General features: G+C 38.3%; 1 protein-coding gene across 1 annotated transcript in view; it reads left to right on the forward strand.

Annotated features, from left to right (window-relative positions):
• The window catches only part of ADPRHL1 (ADP-ribosylhydrolase like 1), a 53,878-nt gene extending 43,151 nt beyond the window's left edge, over positions 1 to 10,727 (forward strand). The window contains exon 8 of the mRNA XM_042458291.1: positions 8,068 to 10,727. Within this exon, the coding sequence (XP_042314225.1) occupies positions 8,068 to 8,110 (43 nt within the window). The 3' untranslated portion in view covers positions 8,111 to 10,727. The remainder of the gene's footprint in view (positions 1 to 8,067) is intronic.
• Positions 10,728 to 19,840: the final 9,113 nt, after the last annotated feature.

Genomic DNA, 19,840 nt, shown 5'->3' on the forward strand with positions numbered 1-19,840 from the left:
TGAGAATAAGGAATATCTTGTTGTATGGGATGATATAGCAATAGCCTAAATGAACATTGGTTGTGAAAGTATTTTATTATAGATGTGGTATAAGCATTGGAAAAATATTGATTGGGTGTCTTTCATTTGTTTATTTCCCTTGTGTTTAACCTGGGTGTATGGCTTTACAGTTTAATTTCTAGCACATTTTCCCATACCAGTAATTTTATTCATATGAATGCTGACCATAAGAAACATGATATTACCAAATGTAGTGCTATCATCAGAGATTTTCAGAAAATAAAGACAGTTGTGGTTATCTTTCTGAAATTAGAAAGAAAACATCTGATTTATGAATTGAATTCAATAACTAATAATGGCACAAAGAATACACTGGCATCTTTTCAGTCTCTCCTTCCTCCAGCTTTTTTTGGTTACAAGAAGAAAGCCAGTCTATCCTAAGAGCAGATATGGGCCCAGCTTTACACAAGCACTCCTGTAATGCGAGCACATCAGAAGAATGTAAATCCAAGGTCAAGATTACAGCAATAGAATTCTGTTCTACAAAATGAAAGTTGATACTACCCAATAAACAACCAGAGCCTCTGAACTATCCTAAGGGAAGGTGACTTTGAGAATTAAACAAAACACTAGCAACTACTGGCTGAGGTTTAGGAGAAGCACTTGGTTAGGCTTCAGAATTTTTTTTTTGTTTACATCTCTCTCTTTAGAGTATGACTGCTGAACTAATGTTTACCAGTCTAGCTTTGCTTTTTAGAGGAAGCCAGATGTGTTATGACTCCTATAATTTTTAAATATGGTAAAACACCACATTTTTGGTCATTTGACCATTTAAAAATGCTTCAGAGAGAGTAAACATAAAACTGCAAATTATTTCAGTGGGTCTGTGCTAAGTATGAATAAATCTGGATCCCCCACAGAGTCACTTATTCCATAGCATTAATGGTAGTACAACCTTCTGAGTCCAACCTGGTTGCTATTTACATATGTTGAAGTGCAGGTGCTCATCATGACAGTCTCCATAGTAGTACCCCAAGGACAATCCAAGAATCCAGGTAACTGTTTTAATAATACTTATCAACCAGGTCTATTAGTTTTCATGTCTTCCAGGAACAGGACCTTTGTTAACCTGATGAGTAACATTTGTTTTCCATTACCAAGCCACCCCCACCCCAGTACTTTGCTTACAACAATATACGACCATTTCCGTGCCAGCTTCTCTGAGGATTGTAGTTAAGCTCAGAGGGAACAGAAAGCCTGAGGGTGAAAGTAGGGTTGCCAACAGGGAGACAGCTGGCCCTAAGATTTTATACAGTAGTTAGAACCTGAGACCTAAGGACAGCCCCTGGTGATGTCAGAGGGCATATGACTTGGTGATATTAAGCATATTTGTTAAACATCAGTCATAGTTGCTGAAATCTAGCATTAAAATATAAAACACATCACAAAGTCTAACAAATGGAGGGAGAGGAGTAGATTTCTGGAGAGTCTATAGTACCTCCTCCAAAGCAGACTGCAACTGTGGGAGCCAGCAGCAGACAGGGGTATTTTTTTCTTTTCAAGGCAGTGATCTCACCCTGAGATTCTTTCTTTCATCCTTTGGCTTAGAGAGAAAAAAGAACAGGTCTTGTGACTCAAGTCCAGGTCCTACGATTTGAGCAACCCTAGTTGTCACTGCTGTTCAACTCAATATGTCTCAGTAGTTTGACCTGTGAATCTCAGATCCACTACACCATGGAAGCTACTTATATGTCCATTTACACATTGTTTATTTTATATGCTGTCTATGTATTTTTGGCTGCTTACAATTTAGGATATTAGCTAGGAACTACCCCTACCAGTTTCATTGCAGGATGGTTATTCATGCACTTCATTCTCCCATTGAAATAATTGGAATGCAAATTGTTTAACTCTCTATATTTTGCCATAAAAGAATGAACTGAAGTGAAATCTTAATATGTTTATTCAGTTTGCTTTTAATGAACAACAACATCTACCTATATCAGTTATTGCAATATGTGTTTTCCTTAGTGCAACCCTCTGTGTCTTAATATAAAGATTTTGTGCACATACTTTATAGTAGAGTTGTAAGCTGCCTTGGGTCCAATTTAGGAGAAAAACGGCACATAAATAAAATAAAATAAATAAACAAAATACAATCCTCATGACTTCTTACTCAGAACTATATTGCACTGCTTTCAGTAAAATTTACCTCCAGATGAGTAAATCTTTAGTCTTAGGCCACCTTAATGGATATTAAATAATATCCATTAAACTCAATGGAATTTAAATCATAGCAAGTATGTTTAGCTCTATGGCAGCATTTACTATTCTTATTCTTATCATATAATAATATAATATAATTAATATAATATATAATCTACAATATTGTAATATTATTATTGTGGTTCATGCACTATCACTGGGACAATCATATTTATATCTACCAGGTAAAGTTTCTCTAGAAGTTCTTATGAATTCTCAATAATGGTGTTTTAATTAGTAACATCATAACCTATACTGTACTTCAAAGTCTTTGAAAGGTTTTCAGTGGCAATGCTAGATTTTTCAGCAAGTACTATAGTGTGTTGGGACATGCACAGTGGATGAAGTTTTAATCAATATTGAATTGGATATCATTGTTGGAGACTTTGAGAAAGCAGGTGGAGGTCACCAAACCTCATGATTTATTGAACTGTTGTGTCTTATTTTGCAAATGGCGTATCAACTTTGATACTTTTTGTTTGGAGAATGATTTTCCAATGCTTAATCCTGATTTAAAAGCATCAGAGAAATGGACTGTTGTTCGAGTGTTGACAAATCTCAACGTGGCAAAAGTCAACAATATGTATTATCAATGAAGATACAGTACAGTAATATCAAAGCAGATTCTGACATGGACTTTTAAGCAAGTTTTGCATGAATCCATTCTGTATTTCTCCTCATGTATTACAGTTCATTGTTGTACATATTTTTCACAAAATTTGTTGCACGGTTTTAAATGAGATAAGGCATCTTTGTAACTTGTAACAGCAACATTTTCATCTTATCATTTTGGAAAAAATATCTTGTATTATATATATAGTTCTGTAATGTCACCTTCATGTTTTGCTTTATTGTATGGGTTTATTTATTAATCTATTATTTCTATTATCGAAGTTATTTTGGCCCAAGTGTTACAAAATCACACAAGCACTTTTCCCTCGTGCTTACTAGTAAAATAATAAACAGTGGATAATTTCCAGCACTTCCATGATGCCCCAAATCTGCTATTTGGGTTAGCCCTTCACGTTTTAAATGGTCCAGATGGCCCTGTATACTTTAGTTTGGTTTATTTATCCTAACGTTTATAGTCCTTCATGCCAGGCAACATTGGATTGCAGGAATCACCTTTTGTCTCTTTTAGTTATTTTGATTCTCTAATGTAAAAGAAGTACTGTCTGGAGCCACAGACTATTGTTCTTAGATGGAATTAACATGGACAAAAGAAATAAGGAACTGTTATTTAGTTCATCTCCAGAATAGTTAAGCTCATTTCTAGCTCAGATAAAAGTACAATTATCCCTCCATATCCACAGATTTTTTTATCCATAGATTCAGGCAGATTTATTCACAGATTCAGTGTGAAAATATTTTAAATATATATAAATTCCACAATTGATTTTACTATTGTATATACAGGACACTACTTTACCATGCCATTGTATTTATCCAGCTTTAAAACTGAGTTAAAGACAATACTGTTCAGGGAAGCATTCCCAGACATCACGATTGTTATTCAATGTCTATTTTAATTTGTTTACTATATTTTATTGTATGAATGTTAATATGGATTAATATGTATTATGTTTGATTATTTTGTTGAATGTACACCATAGGCAGGTTTTATTTTATTCTATTTTTAACTGTGATTGTATGTACAGCGCTGTGTGAATGTACAGCACTTAATAAATAAAACTTAATAGCATAATAATAATAATAATAATAATAATAATAATAATAATAATAGGACTTGAGCATCCACAGATTTTGGCATTCACTGGAGGTCCTGGAACTAAACCCCAGCAGATGCCAAGGTCCCACTGTAATGACTTGCTAGGTAAATTTAGAGACAAATGGAGTTGTTATCCTCTCTTTTGTGTGAACTCCAAGGATCTAATAGATAATATGTTTCTTTCTTTCTTTCTTTCTTTCTTTGGCAGAACTGAAAGCCATTTTTTTCATAGAATGTGATTGGTGCTCTTCCTGCTTATCTTGCATTTAGAGCAGGGGTAGGTGGGGAACAACCAGTGGACCCCTTGTCATGGAAGTGTAGACCCCACTCTTGATCTGTGGCTGATCCTTTCACAGCAATTCCACCCTTGCCTCTGATTTTACACAGCTTTGGTTGGGAATCGGCCATTGGAAAGCTAATATGGACTAATTTGCAAGTCAGTTAAATCAATCCTATTGTGGGAAGAAAAACATGGTTTAATCATGGGCATATGTATATCCTGTCCTCTATTTCAAGGCAGCATATAATAAACGATCCCAACTAACTTAAAACAGTGTAGGCAATAAAAATTGTTTTAAAAGGCTGAAAACGTATTAATGCAACAAAATATATCAACATATGTTAAAAAGGGAGCTTGAAAACCTGTTAAAATAGTTTAAAACAACTTAATTCCATGTAAATGTGAGAGTTTTGTGGAAAAGCAATTGGGCCCCTAAAGCTTTTGTGAAGAACCAAATTTTCACTTGGTGCCAGAATGATAGCAACACAAGGGCCAATTGGGCCTCCAATAAGTTAAGGAAGCTCTTAAGCTAGTTCAATGATAGGGTTGGCCTTGATAGCTTTGAAGTTCTTATCATCCTGGGACATTGGTTTGTGGACATATTAAGTTCCCAGGCTGTTCATATAAAGGAAGATGCAGCTTTCAGAAGTTGAGAACCTGCTCAGAGGCCACACTATATTGTCCAGAATGGACAAATGGGCTGACATAGTATAATGCAGCTTCCTGTGCATTCATTTGAACTGCAGTCAAAGAGGCAGTGACATGTGGATAGTAGAGGTGCTGCCAGTCCTTTTATAACTGACTATTTAATTTTTTTAGACTTTTATTTTCTTTAGAGGTCACGGGGAAAGTTTTTAAACACCATTATTGTCAGACTGAGTGGCCTAGTATTAGGAATTTACCAGATAAATAATCTGTTTATAGCCACAAATAATTTTTAAGTACAGTATATTCATTTTATAACTGTAGTTCAGATAATAAAAAGGGGCTTGCTGACTCAAAGAAAGATCTATATTATGTTTGTCAAAGCTGAGCACATTGGTCAATTTACCATGTACCCAAATTAATTTACAAGGTTCTTTATTCACTTTAGGTGAGAATATACCCTTTTTACAACTTCCATTAAAATGTGAGCCCAGTACAATCTCACTTGGCTGCCCATTTCTGTCAACAAGTGTTAGAACCTGGGCAGACAAAGCAAAAATATCAGAGATGTGACATAGTACATGTTGTTCCCCAGGACATTAAAGAAGGTGTCAGTTTTACATTCTTGCCTGAAGACACAGGATTAGCAGGTCTTCTTGTCCTAAGGACGCGGGGGGGGGGGGGGGGTATTCCTTTCCAGTCTCATAAACACAGACTTAATTTATAGCAAGGCAGGTTTTATTAGAGCCAGAATGGTGTAGTTGGTTGAGCGTTGGACTAGGACTGAATCCCTGCTCAGTCATGTAAACCCACTGGGTGACTTTGGGCAAGTCATACTCTCTCAGCTTCAGAAGATGGCAATGGCAAGAGCCCTCTGAAGAAAGTTGCCAAGAAAACCCTATGTTAGAGTCACCTTTGGGTAGCTATAAGTTGGAAATAGCTTGAAGGTGCACAACAACAAAGGATTCACTGCAGCAACAGGTATAGGATTTGAGTCTGCTGTCAAACTGCACACCCTCAGTATATGCAGCAGCACGTTCATGAGAAGGTTTTGTGACCTCCTATTCAACCAAAAGAAGCTGAATAGACTGGTAACTGATTCAATTCAGCATTGGCTTTGCTTGAGGACAGTCTACTACATTCAGAAGAAGCAGCCAGCACATATGGTGTATGTAGCTCTGTTCCTCAACACTTTGCTGCCGCCGTTCCTTCCATCTGCTTCAGTGGTTCTTGATGATACGTGTAACTTTAGTAATAGGTATGGGACTTACTGAGACTTAGTAATAGGTATGGGGGATAAATTCCTTTGCAGAGAAAAAGGGTTGCCTTTATTGACAAAGTTGGTATCATTATTCCGGCAAGACTAATAAGGAAGAGAGAAAATAACCACACCAAATATCCTTAATCCCTCCCTTCATGTTAGTTCAAATATGTAAGTGGGACTTTGAAATTTGAATTCTGCTGTGAACATTTCTTTGCCATAAATCTGAAGCAGTATGCCTCTTGAATATAATGGGAATCCCCACTTCCCAGGCAGGTTAATATGGATGGTAAATACTTCATCTTTTGATTTATCACAGATCAGCTATGGAAACTCACTGGGTGACCTTGGGTAAGTCTCATTCTCTCAGCTTTAGAGGAAGTCAAAAGCAAACCCCTTCTGAACAGATCTTGCCAAGAAAACCCCATGGTAGGGTCACCTTATGGTTGCCATAAGTCAGAAATGACTTGAAGGTACACAGCAACAAAATTGACCTCTGTTAATGAAGAGGCAACATCACCAAACTAGGCCATTGCTACTACCTTGGGAACATAATTCTAGTATAACTGGAGAATTTTCCCCCAGAGGTCCAGGGCCTGTACACACCTCCTCTGAGGTCACAGACCCCAGCCCATGCCATTGCTAGCACTCTAGAAGAATACTCTTATCCTCTTAATTTTAGCCAGAGTCACCAAAACTATTTTACATACAAGCAACAGGCGGGAACTCTTGCCTGTCTTCTGTGCCTATGCAGAGTTCTGCCACCACTCCAGTCATAATCAGTTAGGAGAAGAGCTTGGGAGAAATCCTATAAAGTCTAAACCTTTCTCTGCTAAACAACTGTCTAAAATGAGACTGCAGTCTTACACTAAATTCAGTTGGGGCTTCATTCTGAGTAGCGAGTGTTTATAGTTAATTATTATGTGCCTTCAGGTTCACTGTGGTTTATGACAACCTTATAATAGGGTTTTCTTGGCAAGGGTTACTCAGAGGAGGTTTGCCATTGCCTTCTGAAATACAATATTTCTGAAACTATAACTTGTCATTGCCTCCAAGTGTGTGTGAGAGAGATTTGCCAAGGTCACCCATGGGTTACCTGAGATTCAAACCTGGGTTCCCTCAAGTCCTAATTCAACGCTATAGCAATAGCAAGTACATTTCTATACCGCTATGCACTTAAGCACTCTCTAAGCAGTTTACAATGTGTAAACTAATTACCCCCAACAAGCTGGGTACTCATTTTAGCAACCTACAGAGGATGTCAGGCTGAGTTGACCCTGGAACCCTGGGATCGAACTCTCAACCTTGTGGCCGTGAAAGGCTGCAGTATAGGCATTTTACCACTGCGCCACCAGGGCTCCTCCAATAAGACCACGGCTCCAGCACTAAAACCAATATACCACACTGTCAATACAACTGTCAAATAAACATGATCATATACTCCTTAAGTTTTGCTAGTATAAACATACATACCTTAGAACTGGGTCAATATTTCTGAAACGCAAAAGAAATTGGCATCAGGTTCTGTAATGTGGCACTGAAAAAATAAGAAAAACTTCTCAACATGAAAAAGATTACAATAAAATGGATCCATTGTCACATGCATGTTGGGTCCTCTCCTTGTTTTACAGCTGCTCCATCACTTCTCCATTGCCTATTTAGTTACAAATGTGTAACCAAGTAGTGTCTTCTGGCCCACCCACTCCCCAAACCTAAGCTCCATGATTGATGTTCATGTGATGATCAGGGTGTGAGTAGATGGTGTTTCCAGGCCTCTATGACCATTGAGCAAGGTTGCAATAAGGGATTGTGCCAGGGTCCTGCTTCTGATTGTTCATGCCTCACTTGCTGGAAAGAGGTGACTGGAAATATCCTCTTCCTACTCAGGTTGAACAGACATCTACTGCTTGATGAGGCTGATGACTTTTAAGGTAGGCTTGGAGGTCATTTATTATTCTAGCAACAGTGCCACAATTGTGAATGTATAGTGTAACTGAATACAAAGTGGATATAGATGTATAACCCTAAGTTACAAATTCGTAACTGCAATGCCCCATGCCAGTCAATGTCTTCAAGTGGGACTGAAAATATACCAGACTTGGCATCAGGAAGAGTCTCTGCTGACAGCATCCCAAAGTCATGATGCTACTACCAAAAAGGTCATTTGAAGGTGGAGAGACCTGAAAAGAGACTCCAAAGTAAATCATGGCCTACAATTTAAGTGGCAGAGCATAATGCCAGCATAGTTCTGACTAGCTGTCTTCTGGCCCTTAGGAAAGCAATGCCTGTAGTGGGAGAGCTCACCCTTAATGCCATTTTGTGGCCGAGGAAGGGCAGATGAGAGAAGATACTACTTTTCTGGATCTCCACCAAGTGGTGAGAAGTTTACAGAAGGTCTTGAATACCACTTTCTATAATGTGCCTAAAGTTACATACATCCCAGGTTACACCATCAATAGGATTCTGGCTAAATGTTTCAAGTTTCCCAGTTTGTATTGGGCAGAATGAAATGACCCTAGGCATTGTAATATATTCTTTCTCTTGTTATGGAAATTAACTGCTATATCAGGTTAATAGGTCAAAGGAACCACATTGTGGACTCAGAACCCAGAAGTCTTAGGTTTATAAATTAATTCTTCTATTTTTCTAAACACATAGTAGTCTCATTTATTTAGCATTCTGGCTGGAATTGAGAAACCTTTCCATTTAATTTCAGGTAAATGTAATGGACTACTAATGAAAAATCAAAGTATAATTTACTCAGTGGTTCTCCCAATCTGTTCATTTTGTAAGCTGGATAAGGAGTGAAGACTTTGGGATAGGCTGTTGTATTATTTCTCTTCCTTCCCACAGAGCAAATTTGGTCAGATTACAGGAGGCTACAAAGGGAAAGGGAAGGGAACTTTATATAGCATGAGTGGAAATCTCACGTAACATTGGCTTTAGCATTTTGTGTTCTTATTTGGAAGATATTATTCCTTGTGCAAATCTAAGTGTTGACATGACTTAATGAGATGAAATTTCACCTAAAATATATTGCTAGTGTTTTAAAGTCATTCTAACATAAGCTGATAATAAAAGGATTCAAAGGGCTGAATTTTAAAAAACAAATGTTAAACAAATTGGCATCAGGTTTATACTTGGCACCATCTCCTTGATCCAGTAGAAGCTAATGTATAATGACAACGTAGCTTAATATAATTTAAAACACAAAATCAGTTTTTCTGCAGCAACTGTCCTGTTGCACATTTCCATAAATTGTAAACTGAAGTGCTTGCATGGAAAAATGAATTTTTCACTTGACCTTCATTTTAAAAAAGAAAAGATAACTATATGGGAGGTTCTACCTTATCATTAATTTCTATAAGATTTTCTGGGATACTTTTAAAAATAAACACAGTTAAACCAGTATCCACATGTCGTAATCCTCAAATTGTTCGGCAATGTTTTTCCTAACAGATGTTTTACTATTTTTAAAAAAGAAATCCCATATTTCTGTATGACTCCACAGTTGATATGATACCAGTCAACATTTTGCAGATGAAATCCAGGATACCTATAGTGAAGCAATGTCAGAACTTGGTCAGGAAGGTAAAAGTTATTAATGGGGAAGAACACACTAGCTAGAAGAGGCTGCAGCAGTTTGCTTTTGCCTAAGTCAAAAAGGAAGGGTAGGGCTTTCACCCTCCTCTTCATTTCATCCACTGAGTTACCTGAGTGCAAACTACTTGAATTTAATTTACAGCTACTGAAAAAAGGTTAAGACAAAGGGGGGAAAGAGGAAGAGGGGAAAGAAACTGGGACATTTTAAAAGCAGCCTGGAAAAGTGTAATGACAGGATTAATTGTGACTGTCCCTCCTAAATCAGAACAGTTGGTATGCTATATGGAAAACAATATTGTTTATGTGTCATCTTTCATCAATGAATTCCAGAAAGGTTATTAACAACATCCTGTCAGGCAGGTTAGGCTAATACCTAATGGCTTATCCAAGGCCCCACACAGGTAGTTCATGGCTGGGTTTGAAAGTCAAGTTCTCTGGTCCACGTGCAATAAGATATCTCTACTATATGCCACACACTGACTCCTGCACTGAATATACCTTGCTGTTTACAGTTTCAACCTTTCCCATTTCGGGTCTACAGAAACTGTAACAGATACCAACAGATATTATTAGTATTCATAGTCATCTCCCTGCCTGCCCTCCTCTTGCCCCGGCTTTATGCTACTTATTGGAGAGATCAGTTGCAGTGGGAAAGCTCCATCTTGTGGTTTAATTTATTTAGCAGCACATATTAATGAAATGAGGGATAGCTTGGATGGCTCAGAGCTTCTACAGACTGGTGTTATACGCTGGCATGGGGGCAGCATGGGCACATGGCATATGCATGCTGGCCATCCCTACCGCCTCCCATGCCAGCATCACATCACACGCCCCACCACATGGTGGGGGGACATCACAGCACTCCCTTGGTGCAGTGTTTAAATGCGCTGCACGAAAGGAGTGCTCAAAAGCCACTGTGGCGGAGGATAAGGCATCCTTTCCACAGTGTGAAAAGGACCCACTTTTTGTGGCTACTTTTTGTGCCATGGAAAGGCCAGATTGAGGCCATGGTGTGTTTTTGCTGCAGCCTCAATCTGGCAAGGGGCAGGTGCAGGCCGCTCCAAAGGGGTGGTCTGTTGAGCCCCTAAATCCTAGGAATAATTGGACTCACCCTGGTTGAATTAAAAGTTCCAGATTTTGTTCCTCTTCTTTCCAATTTTATACTGGAAACCCAACCAAACAAGAAAAAAGATCTCCAAAAGTCCCAGGTTTTGTTCATGTACAAACCCATTTTATTTTGAAGATGTGCATGACATTTTCCCCATTCAGAAGTATTCCCAGAAAACTCCCATCATTATCCGGGGCTGTTCATTCATACTCCTCAAGTTTTAAATTAAATTTTAAATTGACCCACCATTTCCTGAAATTCAATTTATCTCTCCATGGTGGTCTGTTCATTTGTACTGGAACTAAGATGGCACCACCAAGAAAGATGGTGATTTTTGACAGGACTCATATTCCACAGAGATCAAATGAGGGGAAAGAGGAATACTAGCATTAAAAGAAAAATGCTTTTTCTAGCATAATACTGCTAAAGAACTTTAATACTTTGACTACAATGTCTGCATAATAATTTAAAAGGGCTCAGTGGAAATCAATTTCTTAAAGCCTGAGTCTTGATATGATACAGTGGGCCCTTGGTATCTGCTAGGGTTTGGCTCCAGGACCTCTCATGGATACCAAAATCCATGGATGCTCAAGCCCCATTAAATACAATGACATAATGAAATGGTGTTCCTTATATAAAATAGCAAATTCAAGGTTTGTTTTGGGGAATTTTGTCTTTATGGAATATTTTCAATCAGTGGATGGCTGAATCCGTGACTTTCCAGATGCTGTTGAACTGTTATTTTCCAGCATCCTTCACTAGTGGTTAAGCTGGTAAGGGCTAGTGGAAATTCCATTCAAATGACCTCTAAGTAAAAGTGAAGTTTTCCTACTTGACATGAAGACACAGGCAGCAGGTTTATCTACCACTGAATCATAAACCTTAGGAGTTGATATGGTTGCATTAAATAATACCATTTATTATCCACAACATAGTTATTTTCTACCTTCACTGGGGTTTTACAAATTAAATCAAAAGGATTTATAACACAAATACTCACAGTCTAGTGGAATGTTCTGTTTTGATTCAACAAGTGGGAAAGAGCCATACACTGAAATAAAAATGATATTGCTACTAAACCTGTAATATAAGTCCAGAAAGACTATGTGAAGGTAGTTCCTTGTCTAGATATCTCACCTCTCATTGTTTTTTTAATGGGTTTTTGAATTAACAGAACAATGATGGGGACATACAATGGGAATAACTATACAGTATGCCTGCTCCAACGTGGGTGCACTATACGTGGCTTTCAACTGAAGCCACATGGGGAGAAAAACAATGGTGCATGTGCCCACACCTCCACACGCACACGCCCCATTGTTTCCAATGGGATGCAAGCATACGCGGATTTCCCCTTACACAGGAGGATCCAGAACGTATCTCCACATAAGGGGAGGGCTCACTGTATTATATTTCTTACACACACAATAGTAGATGCTTCCAATATATGAAAATTGGAAACTGCATATTAAGAATATCAGTGAAAGCATAAAGGAACAAAAATTAAAGTTGTTAGAAATAAATTTCAAATTACATACAATTTAGAGAACTCCTAGTAAGGCTTTATAATATTGTCATGAATAATAAAATTACAAGATAGTGGTCTAAATCCTATTATTAGTGTTGACTTCAATAGACTAATTCAAACAAGTAGAATTTAGAGAATTCCTATGTATTGATTTGCTATTCAATAGCTGATTGAATAGGTCTACTCTAGTTAGAACTAACTAACACCTATATAAATTAATATAAATTAAATTGGAAACATGATATGCATTAAAAACTAGCATCTGTTTTCCTACCCTCAGTGGGATTTACTTAGAGATCTGTGTCTCAGAAATCAAAATTGTAAAGCAAGCCTATCTTTAGTTTCTAATGGCCAGTGACAAAGCAAAGCATGCTAAATGAAGGACAAGCACATACTCTGACAGACAGACATATTTCAATATTTGAGAAAACACCTCTTCTAAACAACTACTTAGTTTATCATACAGTTTGACCTTCAGTCTCATTCTCCAATGCCAAAATGCAGTTTATGTTTTTTCTCTTTCACATCCAGTCTAACTTGCTGCCTGTTGTGGCCCTTTTTAGGAATGAAGAGAAATTGTGTTGGGAAAAACTGATGGCATAGGAAATGGCATGATAAGGGAAAGTGGAAAAAAATGAGCAGATAGAAGTTTTAAGTCAAGCAGTAAAAGGAAAACACAAAGGCCCCATTCACACTATGAAATAACCCAGTTTGGAAACTGGGTTATTTCCCTGTCGTTCAGACTTGCAGCAAATGTACTCAGTGCAGTTTGCGCAGGGGGAGGGGGGGATGGGATTGAAAAGCCCATTTAAACTGGTACATTTGGCACCAGATCCCTTAGCAGTTCTTTTTTTAAGAACCACAATAATCTTTATCTCCAATAGTGTGAGTAAGCTATTGGACTGATTCAAATTGCACAGCCACCATTCAGGAAATGGAGGTGCCTTCGTTTTGATCTGGAATGGTGGTGAATGGGAACTTCAGACCAGATTTAAATGCTACAGAGAGATTCATTGCCTGAAAATGTAGTGGGAATGGTAAACTGATTTTGAATCGATTCACAGATGCAAATCTCTCCATGCAAAAAACATAAGTGTGACTGGCTCCAAAGAATAACGGGTCATAAATGACAACTGCAGAAAGGATGAGTTATCTGTAGGGTGGATGAGCAGAATTGGTGAGGCAAATCCTCCTGGGAACAAGGAAGGGAAGCTGAGGCCAATTATTTATCTATCCACTCACTTATAGCCCAATTTTATGGCCATTCAGTATCAATTTCTACCATTCTGTTGAAATCTTGAAAAGGAAGACGGTGAGGAAAACAGTACAGAGATTTAGTTTGACTGAATAACCAGATTTTCAAAATAACACTTTTCTTATTGGTTCTAATAGAGTTGATCCTGAATTCTGTTAATTTTTCCAATAACTTCTCTTGACTGCCCAGTAATTCATAAAATAACCAGACATGGACATATTTCTTTCTTTAAGCAGTTCTGTTGCTGTTATAGTGCAGATTTTCTAACCCGTTCTTTAACTAAATTTTGCAATCTGGGTTTGGCACACTAAGAAATCAGTACAGATAGGCTCTTAATTAGAAAGAACAAAAAGATTGCTGCATCTCAGGTCAGCTGGAACACAGTCCTCGTATATGCCCTTACAGAAAAACTAGCCAGAGTCTTTATGAAACCATTCCTCTTCTTGACTGGTCAAAATGAACTGAGTCCCGAAACAAAACAATTATCAGTGAATTCAGTTGTGACTGACTCATGGCTGAGTGACCACAGTCTCCTAAATTGTAGTCCAGCACTCAAATCACTACACCACACTGGTTTCTCTCTCTTTCTCTGTCTCTCTCTCTCTTTTGTAGGACAGGGTTCAATTCCCTCTCGGCTATGAATTTAATTAATTTCCCATTAATTTCAGTGGCCAATTTTCTTTAGTGATTTCTCTTTTACACTCCATCCTTCCTATACTACACTCTTCCTTTAAACTGATACTTTGTTGTTGCTGTGTGCCTTCAAGTCATTTCTGACTTATGGCAACCCTAAGGCAACCCTATCACAAGGGTTTCTGAGAGTGTGGGGCTGAGAGTGTGTAACTCACCAAAGGTCACCCAATGGGTTTCCGGAGCCGAGTGGGAAATCGAACCATGGTCTCCAAAGTTTGTAGTCCAACACTTAAACCACTATACCACACTGGTTTCTCTTCAATATATAATATAATATAATATAATATAATATAATATATAATATAATATAATATAATATAATATGTTTACTCTGCAGATCAGGGTTCGATTCCCGCTCAGCCATGAAACACACTGAGTGACCTTGGGCAAATCACATGCTCTCAGCCTCAGAGGAAAGCAATGGCAAATCTCCTCTGAAGAAATCTTGCCAAGAAAACTCTATTGTAGATTCACCTTAGGGTTGCCATAAGTTGGAAATGACTCACAAACACATTATTCAGAGCACAGTACATTGTACATAATACCATCTTGTAATTACATTGTAATATCACCTTGTTGTCTCTAGATGGTGCATTTTCCATTTTGCAAAAATATCCCAATGTCACCATTAACATCTTTCCATGAGAATTTACAGCCCCAAATACAGTAAGTAGAAAACAAAAACAAGCTAAAATTGATTTGGTTTGCAGCACTAACAGAGGCTAAATTATGCTTGATCATTTGTAATCATTGCAATGCTTGGCAAAATGAGGATCCTGTTGCCCAAATGCCCAGTAGCTGACTTTTATGGGACAGGGAGAAAACATTCATATAATATAGAAGTCTATGTAACTTCTGAAGCCCAGAGTTTCTGTGTCTTGTACTTGGGTTTAGGGTACCAACATGCCCTGACTATAGGGTCAGTTTTTAAAGCATACAACAATGAAAAATACAGGAGGGGGAAATAACCCAATGTTTTTGGAGTGCAAGTCCCAGCAGTTCTCACAATTGGCTCTACAAGCTAAGGGCGGGCGGGCGGGCGGGCGGGCGGGCAGGCCAGCAAATGGATAGACAGGTAGATAGTTGGGTATATATTTAGGCAAGTGTGACTGAAGCTCTGGTGGTTAGGTAGGAATGTTTTGGGTAAGTGTGAGTAAAAGAAGGGCTAAAATTTCTGCTGGCTTCCAAACACAGTGGGAGTTCCTTTCTCCACAATTACACCCATGGAAGGAAGGTAAGTGCAACGGCAACAAAGCTGATTTATACATGCTAAGCTCCTAATCCAATCTGCAAAGCAACTGACAAGATCCTTCCTGGGATGCAGTTCAAATGGAAGTAAAGGGCGTACAGCTATTACAGTTTTTTTACAGTATTCATGGGGCAGAAGCTCATAAGAGGACACAAGGGCCAGAGTGAGTGAGTAGACCAAGAGCAGCCCTCCAGGTGCTCCTGGACTGCCAATCCTATCAGCCCTAGGCCACAGTATAGCCAATTATAGAGGTTCATGTGAGCAGCAGTCCAGCAAAAGCTGGAAATCACAGTTGCAATGTACAGTATTGTACATCCTTATGCTATGTCCACTGCTAAAGGTCAACCAAAGTGAACAGACCCAGATCCACATCCTCATTCAGACATCCAATTCATTAGATGGTTTGAACTCACAGCTTTGCCTTATCTCAACCATTTTGTAAGGTTGTTACCCGGTAACCAAATAGAGAAGTGCCATAAAAATGAGCCTGAACTCAGTGGAGGAAGGGTGAAACAGAAATGCAATGTACAAACAAATCAACTTTAATGCTCCTAAGGCATGATTCAGTTATACATGAACAGAAGGTGGCTTCTGAGCAACCTTTCTTTCCAGGAACAGACTCTGTGTCATTAGGCAACTCATCAATTAAAACTGGGATAAATGTCAGGAATTCTCCCTAAAGTACAGCAGCAGAATATGAAACAACAAAGAAACATCACTGCATACATGCAAGCCCTGGTGTACATGTTCTCAAAAGGATCTCTATCTATTTCAGACACATTTTGTCTTTTTAAAAGCACAAAGTCTGTTAAAGGCCTTTATTTTAATTGCCACGTTGCAAGGGAGACAGAAGTAGGGGCTTTGCCCTGTATGAAACTTTCCTTAAAGCGACCCTTTTTTCATCAAGTCTGTGTTCAGATCTAGTTCGCAGATGGAAGCTGCACACAAATTATGGTCACATTTCAGTTGTCTGTTCTATCTGGCTAAAGGCTATTGCGGGTGGATGAGGGAGTCTCTAAAAATAACCTTGTTGTACATGATGCATTGATTGTCTAGCTTCAGTGCATTCTCTGAAAATATCTCCTGTGATATTGGACCCATAATTTAGTGATCATATTGATGGGTGCTATTTCTGCCTGTGTACATAAGTGCATCTGTGCAGACACACAAACATATTTAGCACTGTAAAATATCTTATTTTGAACTAACAGAGGACTGTGATGATGGCAACACAAGAGCTTGCTATATTGGGCTGATGCAAATATAACTAGCGGAGTGTCAGGGTCAGGCTTGTACTCAAATCTAGAGCTGAAGGGCCTTCAGATTGTCAGGACTTCTGAGGTCAGTGTTTTGAGGCTAGAGCTGGGCCTAGCCTGCTCTGTTGATGAGGCAAAGGCTGAAAGTCATGCTCCTGATGCAGATTTCAGGCATGGAAAATCAAAAACTGTCATGTCATCAGAAGAAAGTTTTGGGCAGATGTCTAGGGGCATACATCTGTTCATCATAAAAAGCAAGCGGGGGCCCAGATGCAGCAAGAGTAGTATACTTCATTTTGAGGGTAAGCTAAGCAATACATATAATCTTCTGCATTCCTCCTGCCTCAAAGCATTAATAATAAAAGTACAGAATCTGTTTTTGCCACATCTGTAGCAGAGCTTGGACTGATTTTTTTTAAACCCACTTAATTACTGTTATTGAAAACAATTACTTTATTTGCTACTGGAAATGTGTACTGCTTGGCTTTTACTGCCTCTGTCCTCAGTTTCTTCAAGTTTAAGTCGCTACACAAACAGACTTCTTCCCTCAAGACCACTTTAAATACCAACTCAAGCAAACATCTCAAACAAGATACAGGCGTGTGACTTCTCCTGATGAAGAAGCTTTGAAATGGTCTATAATGTATTTTGTGCCTTTTGGTTGACCTAATAAAAGTAGAAAAGGGATGTTTAGTTTGGATTTTGTTGTATTTTGCTACATGCCCAACATGGCTACTGCTGAATATATATATTTTAGCTTAATTAAATGTAATTCATTGCAATTATACCACTAAAATGGTCAGTTATAATTGTAACTGTAGTGTTTAAAATGTAACTAATGCTTATCTGAAGTAATTAAATCATCACTTATTAGCTACTTTTAAAACAATGAATACACATGCTGCAAAACACTTTCCTTCCATTCACCCCTCTGTTGCCTCAACATTTGCAACATAACATGAGGCAGCAGCATGATGCACAGCAAGTATTAGCCCATGAGATATTCTTCCTTCACAGCTTAGTGAGAGCCATGTAATTACATAAATAATGATTAAGTTACAATTGCTTTGCAAAATGAGTGAAGCTATGCCATTTCATATAGCTAAAGATTTTCAATACCTTGGCTCAGCCAGAATAGATACTGTAGTCAAGAAATCAGAAGAACATGGAAGGGCAGCAATGAAGGAACCTGAAGATATATAACTGAATACTAAAGTAAGGACAATCTATACCATCATATTTCTCATTTCTCTGTATGGCTGTGAAAGCTCAGGAGTGAAGAAATTCATTTGAAATGTGGTACTGGTGAAGACATCTACAGATACCATGGCATCACTTTAAGTGCTGTAGCTCCATCCTATGGAATCTTGCTAGGATTTTGTAATTTTACAAAGTCTTTAGCCTTCTCTGCCAAAGGGTGCGGGTGCTTCACAAAGCTACAAATCCCAGGGTTCTGTAGGATGAAGCCATGGCTGTTAAAGTGGTGTCAAGTTGCATTACTTTTACAGTGCAGATGTAGCCTAAAAAGTTTTCACTTCTCTACTCTCCTAATACTCTCTTGTTGTACCAGAGTCTTTTTATCTACTTCCAATTTGCCCTCACCTGCTACATTACACTTGGGGGAAGGGATGCTGGAACCTTCTGCTTCCTTTATATGTTTTAAAGCATCATTGTAAACCTATGGGTTGCAACTAGAAAACTCGACCGAGATAGCATGGGTGTTTTTATAAACAAAAATGAACAATATTAGATTGTTGTATCAGTAATTATGTATAATAAGGTATATGAAACAGCAGGAAGGATATGATCAAACCTCTCATCTGCATACATGTAATTAGCTAACCTGAATGCTTCTGTAGATGATTGTAACATTTATATGCTTGCATACAAAAACAAAACATAGATGATTCACAAACAATTTTGTCTCATCGCCAGCACAAAGCTCCAGCACTAAAGAAAAACAAATATTTAGTTGTATACTTTACAAGGGAAAACATTAGAACAAGTGTTATATCTTGCAATATAAGAAATGTCCACTGAATGGTCCACATTGTCCACAGGATGTCAAGTCAATGAGATACAATCCTAACCACATTTATCCAGGAGTTGTACGGCATGAAGAAGCACAAATGGCTCAAGACTAATGTCAGATATTAATTATGTGACCTAAGCTGTAGTCAATGAATGCAGAAAACCATGGGGTATATTTCTGAGAAGGCCAAAATATCTTAAAGGCATCAGACTACATCTGATCCTGGAAGCTAAGCAGGGGCAGCTCATTGGGAGACTGCCAATGAATACTAGTGCTGTTGACTATATTTCAGAGGAAGGAACTGGCAAAACCTCATCTGAGTATTGCTTGAGGAAGAAAACCCTATAAAATTAATGGGATCCCCATAAGCTTGAGGACACACACACACACCTGAAGAAGACTCAGAAGCATTTAACTTTGGTTGTATCATAGCTTACTAGTGAGTGTATCTGTGCACATGTGTGCCTTCCAAGTCATCTGTTGACTTATAGCAACCCCTTCTTAGGCAAGGAATTCTCAGAGGCAGTTTGCTACTGTCTTCACTTGAACTGTAGCCTGCTGCAATTGGTATTCTTTAATAACCCCCCATCCAAATACTAATCAGATTTGACCTTGCTTAGTTTCTGGGTTCAGATGGGATTTGGTGCCTGGAGCAGTCAATTAAACCTTTACATTTGATTTATACCAAGCTACCAAAAAAGATTATTGTATAACAACTCTTTGTGCAGATATTTTCAGACTGTCCAATGAATGTGTGTGTGTGTGTGTGTGTGTGAGAGAGAGAGAGAGAGAGAGAGAGAGAGAGATGGGGTGGACACATTGATATGGTATTCTAGTTCTGAAGGACTGTACTGCAGTTCTATGCACACTTATTAGCAAAGAAGTTTAACTTAATTTCAGTTAAGAGTGTAAATCTTCTATGTTCACATTACAATC

This window comes from Sceloporus undulatus, chromosome 3 (assembly GCF_019175285.1).
Source record: "Sceloporus undulatus isolate JIND9_A2432 ecotype Alabama chromosome 3, SceUnd_v1.1, whole genome shotgun sequence".
NCBI lineage: Eukaryota > Metazoa > Chordata > Lepidosauria > Squamata > Phrynosomatidae > Sceloporus > Sceloporus undulatus.